The sequence below is a fragment of the Chaetodon auriga genome, chromosome 20 (assembly GCF_051107435.1).
Source record: "Chaetodon auriga isolate fChaAug3 chromosome 20, fChaAug3.hap1, whole genome shotgun sequence".
NCBI lineage: Eukaryota > Metazoa > Chordata > Actinopteri > Chaetodontiformes > Chaetodontidae > Chaetodon > Chaetodon auriga.
Window position 1 is genome coordinate 34,280 of NC_135093.1, and position 15,841 is coordinate 50,120.

Below are 15,841 nucleotides of genomic sequence, written 5' to 3' on the forward strand. Positions count from 1 at the left end.
CATATATTCATATTATATTTTTTTTACTTTTTAATAGGTTTTGTTTTGTTTTGTTTTTTTTGAAGATTTGTCATGCACCAACTTCACCAAAGCAAATTCCTGGTATGTGTAAAATCATACTTGGCAATAAAGCTTTTTCTGATGATTCTGACTCTGATTCTGAAAATCCCCCTGTAAACCTCGAGAAGACAGCACTTCAGGTGAGAGAGACACACACACACGCAAAACCTTAGAGCTATGAAGCAGGTAAACCTAGTAAAAGTGGAGTGCATTATTTATGCAATTTATCTGAAGAGTACCTTTGGAATTACACATTGGAACACATTTATAATATATTCAAACTATACAATATAAAATATATTTACAAGTACTGATTTTTTTAATTAAATGGATTATTAACTCACTGCTACTTTTTCTACACTTATTTCATGTATCTGCCAACAGGACATTCATTCGGATCAATAGCTTTTACCTATAGGTTGGGTTACTGCACAGTGGCAAGAATAGTGAAAGATGTGTGTGAGGTCCAAGAGTACATATTATTTCCTGAAAAAAATACTACAGAAGAGAATTGCAAGAGATATCCATTAGCTAAGGATCTTCCCCAAGAGCCTGGGAGCAATTAGTGGGAAGAGTGCTGCAATACAGGCAACATCATGAACAACGGAAACATCAGGACCACCAGCATCAGGGCCATCAACATCACCACCAATTCAGCACAACAAATTTGTTGCTTTTCTTTTGCGTGATACACTAAATTTCATTTCACAATTTACAAAGAGAATGACTTTGACAGATCTTGCTCTTTATAAAGTATGGGTAAGACTCCTCCCATTTAGTGAGATACTTTCACAACTTTTTATTCTTGTTCTTAACAACTTCCTGTCACTAGAAATTATACTTAATGCTCTACTTACTGCCACCTGTGGTACCGGAGGACTCCTGTCAATGATACAGCCAACCCATTTTTCAAGTTCTGAAAGGTTCAAAATACATGTGATTTACTGGAAAATAATTAGGACAGTGAGAGAGAAAGGTAAAATACATGACAACACTCATCTCTGCCACACAGAGTCCTTTCCCAGTCCATTGTTTTGTGCAATAATAACAATAGTATGTGTATAAGTGATAACATTCTTAATCCCCCATAGGGGAAATTAGAGTGTTACAGGCAGCAACAATAATATCAGGAATATAAAAAGGAAACATAGAAGAAGCAGAAACATGATTGCTAAGGGGGGAAAAAAATTAAAATTGCACAAGGATTGAGAATTGCACATGGTTTAAGTACAGGGGGTTTCACTATTGCACAGTAGATAAAAAGATGTGTAACAGTATATTTAAAAAATAGATATATAGATGGATACAGATATAGAAGTGTGCATTTTCTGCTTTCTGTTTGTTGGTGAAATGCATCATGGGTGTCATTGTTGTAGTTGACTTCTTCCTTCAGTTTTTATGCTTGCAGGCTTCTTCAGATATTTTCTAACAGTTGTTCAACTTTTGTCAGTCAACAGCAGTGAACACAAAGAACATGAAGCTGACTGTTAGTGAATGAACCTCAAATACCTGCTGACACCGCACTGATCTGTTGATTGATTTAACTGTTTTTTTATTGACAGAGGAGCATCCTGGTGTTCAGGGTGAAGTCTCACATCATCATGTGACATTACAGTGAGCACTCCGAATGTTTCATGTCCAGCAAACACAAAGTGACTTACAGTCCATTCAGCTTTTTAGCTGACTTTGTAGACTGACAGGAGGGAGGGAGGGACACACACACACACACACACACACACACACACACACACACACACACACACACACACGCACACACGCACACACACACGCATGTCAGTGCTCATTACTGCTTATGCTCTGAAGACGCTGCAGTCTGAACTGGATTTCTTTGCCTGTCACATTCACTACATCTAATGTCTCTCTCTCTTTCTCTCACTCACTCACACACACACCAAAGTCTGCATGTTAGTTGTTTTGTTTGCCATGACACGTTACTTGAAAGTATGCTCCATTTCCCAACACTCTAAATGTAAATGCATAACTGCACACTAATCTTTGCAAGCTTCAAACTTCATGTCAAAAGCAAACTGCACTCAAAACCACATAATCTTACAATTGACCTTTGCCCTCAGACATCACACAAAAAACAAAAAATACACAACCACTACAAACTATAAATTGAGAGACCAATTCAGAACACTACAGTAAAAACACTGTTACTGCAATGGAGTTTTCCCACAGAACAACCTCTTTACAAGATGAAGCGCCAACTGTAATATCTACATACAGCAGAGAACAGGATGGAAGACACTTACTACGTGTATTCCTCTGTGAAGGTCCCGATTATAGAGGCTCAGATTCCCTCATTGACACCCTGACGTGAGGGACATAATCAGCTGGAGTTGCAGGACTCTTATTAGAAAGTATTGGTCTCCTTATATTATCTTTCCTGTGTCCTCTTCCTCTACCTTCAGGTCTTTGTGGACAAATGAACTGACCATAGCCCTTTTACTAATCTATCCAGAGGTTCTGATTGGTGTGTGAACAGTTTTGACTCAACCTTTCCACCGGGGAATTGTGTGTTAATTGGGCTCCAGCTGTCGTGACTCAATGCTAAATGAGCACATGGTGCAGCCATGGATTTATGAAAGGATCTGTGTGTAGTTTTTCACAAAAAGGTTGGCACATAGTGTTTATAGTTCTGAGAAATTAGTCTGTCTGGCAGATGGCATTATGATTTGGCATGTTTAGTTATTAAGTCTAGTTATAGTGCATAAGTGATTCTTTTAAACTGAGAAGTCACTTCCTGTCTGACTCTCACTGTGTATATCTGACAGTATTACACAGAAATACACATATATATATATATATGTATGTATTATACAGAAATACATACATATAACAAATATATATATATATATATATATATTACACAGAAATACATATATATATATATACATTTTACACAGTTTTATGTATACTCAGTACATACATGATACACTGAATGCATGTGACAGTATCATACCTTGTGTATCATGTTGTTTCAGCTCTTCATTCAGTAGCCACTTTATAAGGATACCCCTGTTCACCTGCTCATTAATGTAAGTATGTAATTATGGAAGGAAAAATGTGTTGCATTATTTGACGTGTGTAGCAAATATTAAACATGTTGTACAGGTGGGAATCTACAGCAGCTGGGATGACTATCTGAACCACATTTTATTTTAAAACATTGAAAACATTACACTGAGATTTCTCTGAGGAAAGAAATACTGAATAATCAATACAATGGTTCGATCAGAGTCTCTGATCTGAAGGCCAATTTATGAAAAACGTTCTCATGTTCAACAACAAAACACAAACACAGTTATGTCTTCGGTCTCATTTCCATTTTTAATCTGTAATCACATCAACCCGCTGACTCTTCAGATGTTCACTGAGTTCAGACTCACTGCAGAGATAGAAAAATATCATCTGGAATAATAAAAGTACAACCGCAGGATCCAGTTTTTAAAACATGAACAGATTCATTGTGTTGATTCTGTTCCAAACCTGCAGGACCAACAAAAGATATTTCACATTTTTGATAAATCAATAAATCACGTTCTTTTTACTCTGTTGCCACAGATCATACAACATACTTAAAAGCTGACAACAAAAACAAAATTAACTTGATATTGAAATGACAAATAGTAATAAAATCAAAATCAAATATGGAAGGTTTTACCTGTAGAGAGAGATTGATTCTGGATATTTAAACTTTTGATTTTTTCATTTAACTCACTTCCTCTTAGATTTCCATTTCATCAGATGGTCATTTCAATATCAAATGTCATTATCTCTTGTAGCAGAGTAAAATGAAGAATACATCAATTCATAATATAATATAATATAATATAATATAATATAATATAATATAATATAATATAATATAATATAATATAATATAATATTTTTCTGTTGTGAAATTATTCTCTATTATTCTATTACTCATTCTGGTTCAGAGACTGGATCACATCTAAATTCTGTAGAGTGATGACAGCAAACTGCAGCGGGTTAAACTTCATGTTTCAAATCTTCAGATCAGAATGTGGTTTTGTTAGTTTTCTAGTTCAGTCATTGCACTCCTGACCTCCAGCAGACCTCCTGACATCAGGAGCAAATGTTTCCTTCATCAGGTTTTGGTCCGGGGATGATTCAAGCTGAAACCAGATGAAGGTTGCCACTGTAGCCTGAGATCCATGAGTGGAGCTGAAAGGCCCTACAGTGTTCAACATTCTCCAGTCTGCAGGTGGAACAGCCAATCAGAACACAGTTAAATTTGACAGAACTTTTATCAGAGTTTCTAATGTTTTCTAATGTGTTTCTACAGTGATTCAACTGTGTGAACTGATCATGGTACCTTAGTGACCAGTTCACTTCTACTTTAATCCATCAATGTGCCTGTGTCACTACAGCTTCATCAACTCACAAATCGGTATGTCAACTGAAACAGACCCATCAACTACCTTAATACTGAAGTCAACAAGCTGAGTTAACTGTATGAATTCAGCTAACTTAGCTAACAATGTTTAAAATCAGTTAGCTGAGGTAACTCTGACATAAGTCCAGCTAGCTGAGGTAAAACTGTATGAAGTCCAGCACCACTTTGGTCCAGAGGGCCTCCTGAGGCCAGAAAGTGTTTGTCAGCTGCAATATCAGGTGTACTTAACAGCAGCTAACAGGAAGCTAGTTACGATGTTGCCAGTTGTGGTTTTCGAATGTGTGAAACGCAGCGTACAGCTGTTACTGTGGAAACCATGACTTCTGTAGTCCCAGAGTCAGCTGACAGCTGGGGCTCTACTCTGATTGGCTGACAGCAGCCAGTCAGTGAAGCCTACAAGCTTCAGTCAATAAACTGCTGCTCCAAACCCTGAAACCTTCTGAATCGTCCTTTCATTTGTTCTGATCCAGACTGAGCCAACACCGCTGAGTGTTCAGCTGCAGGACTCTGTTGGCCTGCAGACACCAAAACACAGACTGGAACATTAAAACCTTTTCTGTGACGTGATATAAACACAACCTGTAGACATTAATGACATAATAGATTTACAGTATATTGATTCAGAAAAATATTAACAGTAAACTGTCTATACCAGGAGTAAAACCTGTATACCTGGAGCAAACTTTCTGTACCTAGAGTAAATCCTGTAAACTTCCAGTAAATCCTGTCGACCTGAAGTACACTCTGTATACCTGCAGTAAGGTCTGTGTACCTGAAGTAAACACTGCATGCCTGTAGTTAACCATGTGTACCTGAAGCTAACTCTGTGTACCTAAAGAAAACCTTATGTACCCTGTTTACAGTGTTTTGTGCTGCAATTAAAGGTACACAGTCAACCCGGTGTACCTGAAACAAACTGTATACCTGGAGTAAACTGTGTGCACCTGAAGTAAACTCTGAATACCTCCAGTAAACAGTATGCACCCAAAACCACCTCTTTGTACCTAAAGTAAACCCTGAGTACCCTGTTTACAGTGTGTTGCGCTGCAGTTATCCGTGTTGTTTAGCAGTAGCATGAAAACAACCCTCTTTGCTCTGTCAGTGTGTAACTCACCAGCTGCTGTTAGGACCAGAGGATGAAGGCCAAAGAGAAGAATAGAAACAGAAATAGAAACTGAAAGAAACAGAATAAAACAGTGTAAAACAGTGGAGAGCCAGTTGAAAGGCACAAAGAGCAGGTTTTACATTATTGTCTCCATCCAAAAGCAGACTTTACTGCGTTTCTGTTAGTTTAGTGGTAGCATCACAAGTGTCGTAGTATTACCTTCTCCTCCAGCTCTTTAATCTGTCGTTTCTGTGTTTCTATAAATTCCTCCAGCTCCTTGTTCCTCTGTCAGATACACCAACATTGTGTCAAATATAAAATAATATGAAACATGCAATACTCGCAGGTAAACTTCTAAATGTCCTTAAATTGTTTAAACGTATCCTTGTTGTTGAGTTATCCCTTGGTTGAATTTTTACCTGTTGTGTGAGTTGCAGTAGTTCCATTCTCTCTCGCAGGATCTGGGCATCTCTCTCTCTCAGCTCGAACATCACAGTTCGTTTCCATTGATCCATTGCTCTCCTAAGTTCCTCCCTCTCTTCCTCCGTTAAAGTTTCAGATAGGCGACCTTCCTCCATCTTTAATCCCTCCATCCCGGACTCTTCCTCCTGTCGCAGAGCCTCAAACAACATGGCCTCCAGCTCCAGGATTCTCTGTATAAAGGGCAGATATATTAAAATATTGAAAAATATTTTATCAGATCATCAGAATCAGAATTACTTTATTGATCCCCGAGGGGAAATTGTTTTTGTTATCGTTGCTCCTTACAAGAATAAAATTAGAATAAAATTAGAAGAGAGAAAAACATATATATTGTAGGAGCCATGAAGGCATTTGTTATGATGAATATAAATAGATCATTTTGTGGTTTATATTTGGGTTATTTTGGTGGTTATATTTTGTTATTTTGGTTGTTGTATGTTTTTAATATCACAGTAATTGGGTCACAGAGATACGGGCGGTAGGGTCTAGTTAATATAATCACCTGTGCACTGACACGGCGGGGGGTAACAAAGAAAGAGAGGATGAGTGGCTGGGAGACTCTTTTTTTTGTTGACCGCCGTTTTGCTTTTGATCACTGTGATTGTTTTTTTCCATATTTTGTGCATGTTATAATAAGTGGTTCTATTTCTTTAATAAAAACCATAAACACATTTTTTGGATCTCAGCGAATATTTCGTTTGTACAGCGTGTCAGACAATCAGCAAACACCTCAGCCTCTCAGCGACTGCTTTGTTTCTGATACTAGTCACTACAGAGAGTCACACTCCATTGCCACAATGTCACTGGCCTTGCAAATCAGTTTGTTAAGTCTGTTGGCATCAGCCATCCTCAGCCTGCTGCCCCAGCACGCAACAGCATAGAGATTAGCACTAGCCACCACAGACTCATAGAAAATCCTGAGCATAGTCCGGCAGATATTGAAGGACCTCAGTCGCCTCAGAAAATAGAGACGACTCTGGCCCTTCCTGTAGAGATTGTCAGTGTTCTTTGCCCAGTCCAGTTTATTGTCAGTATGTACCCCCAGGTACTTGTAATCCTCCACAATGTCTACACTGACCCCCTGGATGGAAACAGGGTTCACCAGTGCCTTGGTTCTCCTCAGGTCCACTACCAGTTCCTTAGTCTTTGCCACGTTAAGTTGCAGTTCTGCTCACACCACGTGACAAAGTTGTCCACAGCAGACCTGTACTCATCCTCATCACCCTTACTGATACATCCAACTATGACAGAGTCATCAAAAAACCTCTGAAGATGGCAGGTGTCTGTGCAATAGTTGAAGTCCGTGGTGTAGAATGTGAAAGGGAGAGAGGACAGTCCCCTGCGTGCCCCAGTGTTGCTGACCACTCTGTCTGAAATTTCCCCTCGCGGGACAAATAAAGGAATATTGATCTTGATCTGACACACAGTGTTGCAGGCTTAGATACTGTGGTCTGCCAGTCAGGTAGTCAGTGCACTGGTCCACTCTGACCACGTCATGGTACACCTGATTCCTGTGTACAGGCAGAAACTAAAGCTCTGCAAACCTGTAGTGAGGACATCAAGGAAGTGGACCTGCGAGGCTGTGGAGGATCTCCAGGCGTGTTTGGACTCTACTGACTGGGATGTGTTCAGGACTGCTACCAACAGTCTGGATGAGTACATGGAGGCTGTGATGTCCTACATCAGCTTCTGTGAGGACTGCTGTGTTCCATCACACACCAGGGTGAGTTACAGCACCGACAAACCCTGGTTCACAGCCCAACTCAGACAGCTAAGGTTGGCAAAGGAAGAGGCCTTCAGGAGCGGGGACAAAGACAGATGCAAAGAGTTGAAGTACAAGTTTAGAAAGGCGGTGAAAGAGGCTAAACGACTGTACTCTGAGAAGCTCCAACACCAGTTCTCAGCTAACGACTCTGCATCTGTCTGGAAAGGGCTCAGCCTGCTTCAAGTCTTCAACCATCATCCCTGTTCCCAAGAAGCCAAGGACCACAGGACTTAACGACTTCAGACCCATCGCCCTGACCTCTGTGGTCATGAAGTCCTTTGAGCGCCTTGTGCTCTCACACCTCAAAGACATCACTGACCCTCTCCTGGACCCCTTGCAGTTTGCCTACAGAGCCAACAGGTCTGTAGACGATGCAGTCAACTTGGCCCTCCACTTCATCCTCCAGCACCTGGACTCCGCAGGAACCTATGCTAGGATCCTGTTTGTGGATTTCAGCTCCGCCTTCAACACCATCATCCCAACTCTGCTTCAGGAGAAGCTCTTCCAGCTGAGCGTGCTTGATTCCACTTGCAGGTGGATTACAGACTTCCTGTCTGACAGGAAACAGTGCGTGAAGCTGGGGAAACACGTCTCCGATGCAAAGACCATCAGCACCGGATCCCCCCAGGGCTGCGTTCTTTCTCCTCTGCTCTTCTCCCTGTACACAAACAGCTGCACCTCCAGTCACCAGTCTGTCAAGCTCCTGAAGTTTGCGGACGACACCACCCTCATCGAAGTCATCTCTGATGGCGACGAGTCCACCTACAGGTGGGAGGTTGACCATCTGGTGACCTGGTGCAATCAGAACAACCTGGAGCTCAATGCTCTAAAGACAGTGGAGATGGTTGTGGACAACAGGAAGAACTCAGCCTCACCTGCCCCCATCACCCTCTGTGACTCCACTATTGACACTGTGGAGTCTTTCCGCTTCCTGGGAACTATCATCTCCCAGGACCTCAAGTGGGAGCCGAACATCAGCTCCCTCATCAGGAAAGCACAACAGAGGATGTACTTCCTACAGCAGCTGAAGACATTCAGCCTGCCAAAGACAAAGATGGTGCACTTCTACACAGCCAGCACTGAGTCCATCCTCACCTCCTCCATCACCATCTGGTACTCTGCTGCCACCGCCAAGGATAAGTGCAGACCTGCAGTATCCTTGGCTGTGTCATTCGGTCTGCAGAGAAGGTGATTGGCTGCAATCTCCCATCTCTCCAGGACCTGTACGCCTCCAGGACCCTGAGGCATGCAGAAAAGATTGTGGCTGATCCCTCTCACCCCGGACACAAACTCTTTGAGACACTCCTCTGGTCCATTTGGTCCATCAGGACCAAAACCTCATGCCACAAGAACAGTTTTTTCCCCATCTGCTGTCAGCCTTATGAACAAGGCCCGGAACCCCCCGACACTCTTCACACTCCACCTCTGCCTCATCTTGTCACATTGAGATAGACACAACTCTATGTGTTACATTAACGCTCAGCTTGGACTTCTTTCTGAAAAAACAGACTGTGTTCCCGGAAAAAACAAACAAACAAAAAACAGACTTGTGTATATATATTTATATTGTTATATTTTGTACTCTTATTTTTAGTAGATGTGTCATACACCAACTTCACCCCAACAAATTCCTGGTATGTGTAAAATCGTACATGGCAATAAAGCTTTTTCAGATTTCTGATTCTGATTTCTAGTCCACAATCCAGGACACTAGGGGGGCATCCACCTGCATTGCTGTCAGTTTGTCACCCAGTAGAGCTGGATGAAAGGTGTTAAATGCACTGGAGAAGTAAAAAAAAAACATAACCTCACAATGCTTGTCGGCTTGTCCAGGTGGGCATAGACACGGTTGAGCAGGTGGATGATGGCGTCCTCAACTCCAAGTTGGGGCTGATAGGCAAACTGGAGGGGGTCCAAGAGTGGCTTGACCATGGGCTGGAGCAGTCTGAGGAGGTGGGAAGAGGTCTCACACAGGAGGATGGGGGGGTGTAAGAATGAGGAGGAGGAGGGGGGGGAGTGCGGAGTGGTTGATAATGGTCATCCAGGACAGGCAGCAGAGGAGTTGGAGGGGGGATGAGCCAGGCCTGCAGTGTCAATCTATTAAAAAACAGATTCAGTTCATTGGCCCTGTCAACGCTGCCTTCAACTCCTCTGTTGTTGGTCGTGAAGCCAGTGATGGTCCTCATTCCACTCCAGACCTCTCTCAAGTTGTTCTGCTGGAGTTTCCATTCCAGCTTCCTCCTGTATTTCTCCTTAGCCTCCTTGATTTTCACCTTCTGTTCCCCCTGTATTGTTCTCACCTCCTCCCTGTTATCAGCTCTGAAAGCCCTCTTCTCATTTAGGATGACTTTGATGTCCTTTGTCACGAATGGCTTGTTATTTGCATAACAATGGACAGTCCTGGCTGGGACATTGGTGACCACAGAGAAAGTGATATAGTCCGTGATGCACTCTGTGAGCCCATCATTGTCCTCCCCATGCGGCTCACAGAGTGCCTGCCAGTCTGTCACCTCAAAACAACCCTGCAGTGTCTCATATGTCTCCTCTGACCATCTCCTCACTGTCCTTGTGGTCGCAGACTGACTCTTCACTAGAGGCACATAACAGGGATTGAGGTGCAGATGGTTGTGGTCTGACCTGCCCAGAGGGGGGAGCAGATGTATGCATTCTTAACGTCAGCATACAGTAAGTCCAGGGTTCTCTCCTCTCTTGTAGGACAGCTCACATACTGAGTGAAGTTGGGCAGTGTTGTTGCCATGGTGACGTGGTTGAAGTCACCCGAGATAGCAATGAATGCACTTGGGTGTTGAGTTTGCAGACGGGCTACAGTGGAGTGAATGACATCATATGCTGACATCGGATTGGCAGAGGGGGGGATGTAAACAGCTACAATAATGGCATGTGAAAACTCCCTGTGCAAATAATATGGCCTCAGCCCAACAGCCAACAGTTCAATGTCCGGGCAACAGATATGTTCCTTGATGGTAATGTGACCAGGATTACACCATTGGTTGTTGACTAGAACGGCGAGCCCCCCTCCTTTATGCTTACAGCTCTCGGTGCAATCCCGGTTGGCCCAAACAGTCTGAAAGCCATTGATAAAGACGTTGTTGTCAGGTATGTCCTGGTGCAACCATGTCTCCAAAAAACACATCAGACTGCACTCCCGGTACTCCCTCTGACTCCTGGCGAGTGCTGTTAGCTCATCCGCCTAATTTGCCAGCTACCTCACATTGCCCATGATGAGAGAGAGGAGACACGGCTTATATCTCCTCTTCTCCATAAACCATAAGCCCTGGTCCCTGCAGGGGCCAGGGCTCAGGGCTTGCCCCGTGGCCCTAATTACAATTACAATTAGTCATTTGCAGACACTTTCAACCAAAGTGACGTACACATGAATTTACACACTGATGGTGCAGCATCGGGGGCAGTTTTTAGGTTCAGTATCTTGCCAAGGATACTTCGGCATGTGGACTGCTGAGGCCAGGGATCGAACCACCAACCTCCTGATTGGTGGACGACCACTCTACCTCCTGAGACACAGCTGCCTGCAACTAATATAATATAACTACAAAAATACAATATAACTAAGTATATAAGTCAGTCACACATTCTCAGCCTGACTAAAAGCATAGTTCAAAAACCATTACAGTATCATGAAACTGAGAAAATTATGACTAAAGCGTTTGACTAAAATTAAACAAAAAATGGATTCCACAAAGTTAATCTTGATGAAAACAATATAAAAGACTAAAATGTGACTTAAACCAACCAGTTTTCAGTTAAGGGACAAAGACTAAATCTAAATTTAAAATTAATTTCAGGAGGAGACTAAGACTAAAACTACGTTTAAAATTCTTGTCAAAATTAATACTGCTGCTCACACTGACCTTATGAGCCTGATCCATCGATTGCTTCCTGTAGTCCAGCTCTTCATCCAGGTAACCTTTCTGTTTACTGAACAGATCCTAGAAAACAACACAGAGAGGTCACTGTAGTACCTGAAGGTTCTGCTGCTGTCACACTTGAATGGGACTCCGCTGATAGCAAATTATGGTGAAACAGAAAATTTGAACCCACATGACTGATTCAGATAAATATGTTTTGACAACATCTGAGTTTAAACACACAGAACAATGTTTCTGCTGTTAGTATTTTCACCTATAACAACTCCACCATATTTGATGCAATGACACCGTTCAGATCCATCTGGAACCTTTGATGTATTGATGTTCCTGCAAAAACTATCTAAAAAAGTTCTAAAATGCTAATGTTTGAAGAAAGTATTTGAGCTCCTTACCTACTTGGGTGCAGACCATTGGTAGACAAGACAGTAGAAGGCATTCAGCAGCCAGAAAACACACTGAATATATGCAAAGCTGTCTAAGTTGGACAATTTAGCCAAGAGTCCAGTGCATACAGGTCGCTGAAAATCTCTGAACCATGCCGCCGTAGAAATGTAATGGGACTAAAGAAAAAAAACATTGTGTTTCAGCACGAGTAAAGACTGTGTAATTGAACTGAGTCATTCCTTAACTACCTCAGGTCCTACTCAAGCTGAAATATTGTTAATGCCAGCATGACCAACAACAACACTCAAAGTGGGATTTTTTTTTGACGAGAGCCTGTAGTTGTTGACCAGGTGAGCTCCCAGAAAACTTATGACTGCCACCAGCCTGGAGTGGACCGGCACATGCTTCACTATGGATTCTTCCACAACGATTATGGAATCGCCAGTGTGAGCAGGTAACTCAGCTGCAGGAGGAGGCGAAGCAGCGGTGATGTACCACATGGTAATAGGCGCAGCCAGCAGGTCTGTGCCGGCTCCAGGGACAGAGCCTGATGCCTGGTCAGGTTGACATGAACCAGAGGATGGAAATGATAAGAGATGGTGAGCCACTAAGGTGAGTTTTCCTTCACAGCTATGTGTCAGTAGGTTTTCCTTCTACCTGTGACCATCACCTCTGTCCAGGTGTAACAGCCAGAAGGCCCCCTTCTCTTGCTTCTCACTAGCTTGCTGGTGAGTGGGCTCCTCCACATGGCAGAAAACAGAGGCATTTGGCCTCTGCTGTCCACTGGTGAAGATGTGGCAGCCTCTGAATCACAGGTAGCCACATGTACTGTTGGGGAGGGGATCCATCCTGGATTGGATGGGTCAACAATAAGCTGTCTATCTTGTTGCAACCTCTCACGCAAGAGCAACATTGTGGTTTAAATGTGTGAAAGAATCAGAATATGTTAGATAAAAGTCAAAATCAATCAAATCTGGTAGGAGGAGTGGCAGATAAAAATAGAAATAAGATGATAGGCACTAAGACCAAGCTGAGAGAGAAACCAGATTACAGCCCGTTTTTACACAGTACACAGATAATGAGAGTGCTTTTTAAAGTTAAAATTACAAGGCTAACAGATCACATATTAACACCAGGTGGGGTTGAAGCCATTGGGAGGCAACATCTGCCACAGATACATTTGCTTAACATTTTGTTTTTTACCTTCTCGCTCTCAATGTCCAACATCTTCTGCTGCAGAGCTGACTTTGTCATTTCAATAGACTCCAACCACTGACCAGACAGACGGATAGAGAGAGACAGATGGACAAAAGAGGAAACTGTTACAAAGGGTGGCAGGAAGACATCATGTTCCATGTTCAGCCAGGAATTTCATTTAAAGAGCAGACTAGGGGTCAGGACCCTTCAGGCAGACAAAGAAACATCTTTATCAACAGAATACTATTGAAGTTCCATGCAGGTTTAATTCATCCCACAAACACAGTTACAGTTCATATGGATTTTCTGATCTAAAGGAATGTAAATGCAGGTACGTAGGTGTTTGATGAACCTTGTTTAGAAAAGAAGTGAAAAGAGCCTTTTAAAAGTAATTTAAAAGGAAAAAACTGCTTCACTTTGGGATCTGACTGACAGACGGATAAAAACTACTGCTCTGTATTTCACTGATGTTTCGATAGCAACAGAGACAAAAAAGGACTAAAAATTGAGACAGACAGTAGAAGAGTGAGAGAGACAAAATAAGCTAAAACTTCATTTAGTTCAGTTGCTGTCATATGGTTCATTATGTTGAGAAACATGATTCAAACCAAAAGAGAACCTCTAAATTCTTGTTAATGAAATGATGGCAGCAACTAACTTCCTCATGCTGCAGACATAGCAAGGGGTCAAAGGTCAGCACAGGCTGACAAACTGCTTTCAACAGGTAAACAATGTGTGTTCAGGAGTTTTCAGGTATATCGTATACCTTCTCTGCCAGAGTCAGCACAGTCCTGGCATGGATCACCACCACCTGCTCCTCATTGGACAGATTCTGCAGGAAAACATGCAAACAACAATACATCAACAACATGTCAACAACATGACAACGATGCGTCAACATGTTAATAACACATCAGTGTGTCAGCATAACAACATGATGACAACCTGTCAACATCTCAATGTGATAACACACATCAGCATGTAAATGCCATGTATTGAAAAAGGGTCAAATACATGCAAACATGTCAACAACACAGCAACATGATTACATGACAACTACACAGAAGACGTCAGCAACATGATAGTATGTCAACTACATGCCAATAACACATCGTTTAAATGACATGCTAACAACACATCATCACATGTAAATAACATGAAAGTGACAACATGTAACATATTGACATCTCGACAGCATGTCTAAATGCAAATAACAAGTAAACAACATCTTAATAATATGTCAACAACATAATAGCACGGCCACAACAGATCAACACACCAACATGTCAAGCATGTGTCAATTACAGTCAACTACAACATTTTTTCCAAAAAAGGTGAGATATTGTGTAAAAAAAAAAAAAAAAAAAGCAGAATGCAATCAATTGTAAATCTTTGTCAACTTATATTTAATTGAATATATTACAAAGACAAGACATTTAATGTTCAAACTGATAAACTTTATTGTTTTTTGTAAATATACATTCATTCTGGATGTGATATTTTAATAAAGTTGGTTCAGGGTAAGTTTCCTCTGTGGTCCATCAGCTGTTTAACAGTCAGTGTTTGGAGCTGAGGACTAAGGAAGTTTTGAAGTGAAATTCTTTCTCATTCTTCTTGATGTATAACTTCAGTTGCTCAACAGTCCAGGTCTCTGTTGTCGTATTTTGTTCATCATAATGCTCCACATATTTTCAGTGGGGGACGCGCCTGGACTGCAGGCAGACAGTCTAGGACCTGCACTCTATTACGATGAAGCCACACTGCTGTAACACTGCAGAATGTGGTTCAGCGATGTCTTGCTAGAATAAGCAGAATGTCCCTGAAGAAGACCTCCTCTGGATGGTGACATGTCCCTCCAGAGCCTGTTTGGACCTTTCAGCATTAACAGAGCCCTCACAGGTGTGCAGGTGACCCATGAGCACTAACACACCTACAGACTGGCAACAATCTGGATGGTTCTTTTCCTCTTCAGCCTAGAGGACTTTTCATCCATGATTTCCAGAAACAATGTGCAAACCATGAGTTGACAAGCGTAATCGCTGTCATAACTGAGCACCTTGCCTCTGTTTTCCTGCTTTCTCTAAAAGACATCCCATGTACAGCTGCTTCTGTGGTCTGCCAGAATTCAGAGTTTATATCCCCAGAGAACAAGTCTATTTTTCATGTATTGTTTGAGCCAAAGCTGGCTTTGGAAGCAACCACTTGCTCATCAATGGCAATTTCCTTGCTAGGGTCATAGCTCATAGAGATGCTTTATTTTGCAGAGAAGATCAAAGGCTGCTGTGCCTCTACTTTGCTGGTTAGCTGCATCCGCCACCAAGCTACTGAGGTGAAGGGAATGGAAGATCCTGAGGAAATTCTCATCAACATCATTGCATCATTTTTATCACATCTCCTAAGATGTGCTGGTTGATGGATGGAGATGGTGGCTTGGATTCCTCTCCTTATGTGGTACTGCCCTGCGCCCCCACACAATGTGACCACTAGCTGACTGG

General features: G+C 42.1%; 1 protein-coding gene across 14 annotated transcripts in view; it reads right to left on the minus strand.

Annotated features, from left to right (window-relative positions):
* Nucleotides 1-3,395: 3,395 nt before the first annotated feature.
* jakmip3 (Janus kinase and microtubule interacting protein 3) overlaps nt 3,396-15,841 on the minus strand; it is a 38,681-nt gene continuing 26,235 nt past the window's right edge. For 6 of the 14 annotated variants that reach the window (XM_076759623.1, XM_076759628.1, XM_076759622.1 and 3 more), the window contains 6 exons: nt 14,113-14,178; nt 13,353-13,421; nt 11,748-11,825; nt 6,029-6,262; nt 5,829-5,894; nt 3,396-5,678 (listed from right to left, as the gene is read on the minus strand). In XM_076759623.1, the coding sequence (XP_076615738.1) occupies nt 5,628-5,678; nt 5,829-5,894; nt 6,029-6,262; nt 11,748-11,825; nt 13,353-13,421; nt 14,113-14,178 (564 nt within the window). In that variant the 3' untranslated portion in view covers nt 3,396-5,627. Of the gene's footprint in view, nt 5,679-5,828; nt 5,895-6,028; nt 6,263-11,747; nt 12,999-13,352; nt 13,422-14,112; nt 14,179-15,841 lie in introns of those variants that run through there. The other 8 variants (XM_076759627.1, XM_076759626.1, XM_076759624.1 and 5 more) reach the window with 6 other exon arrangements.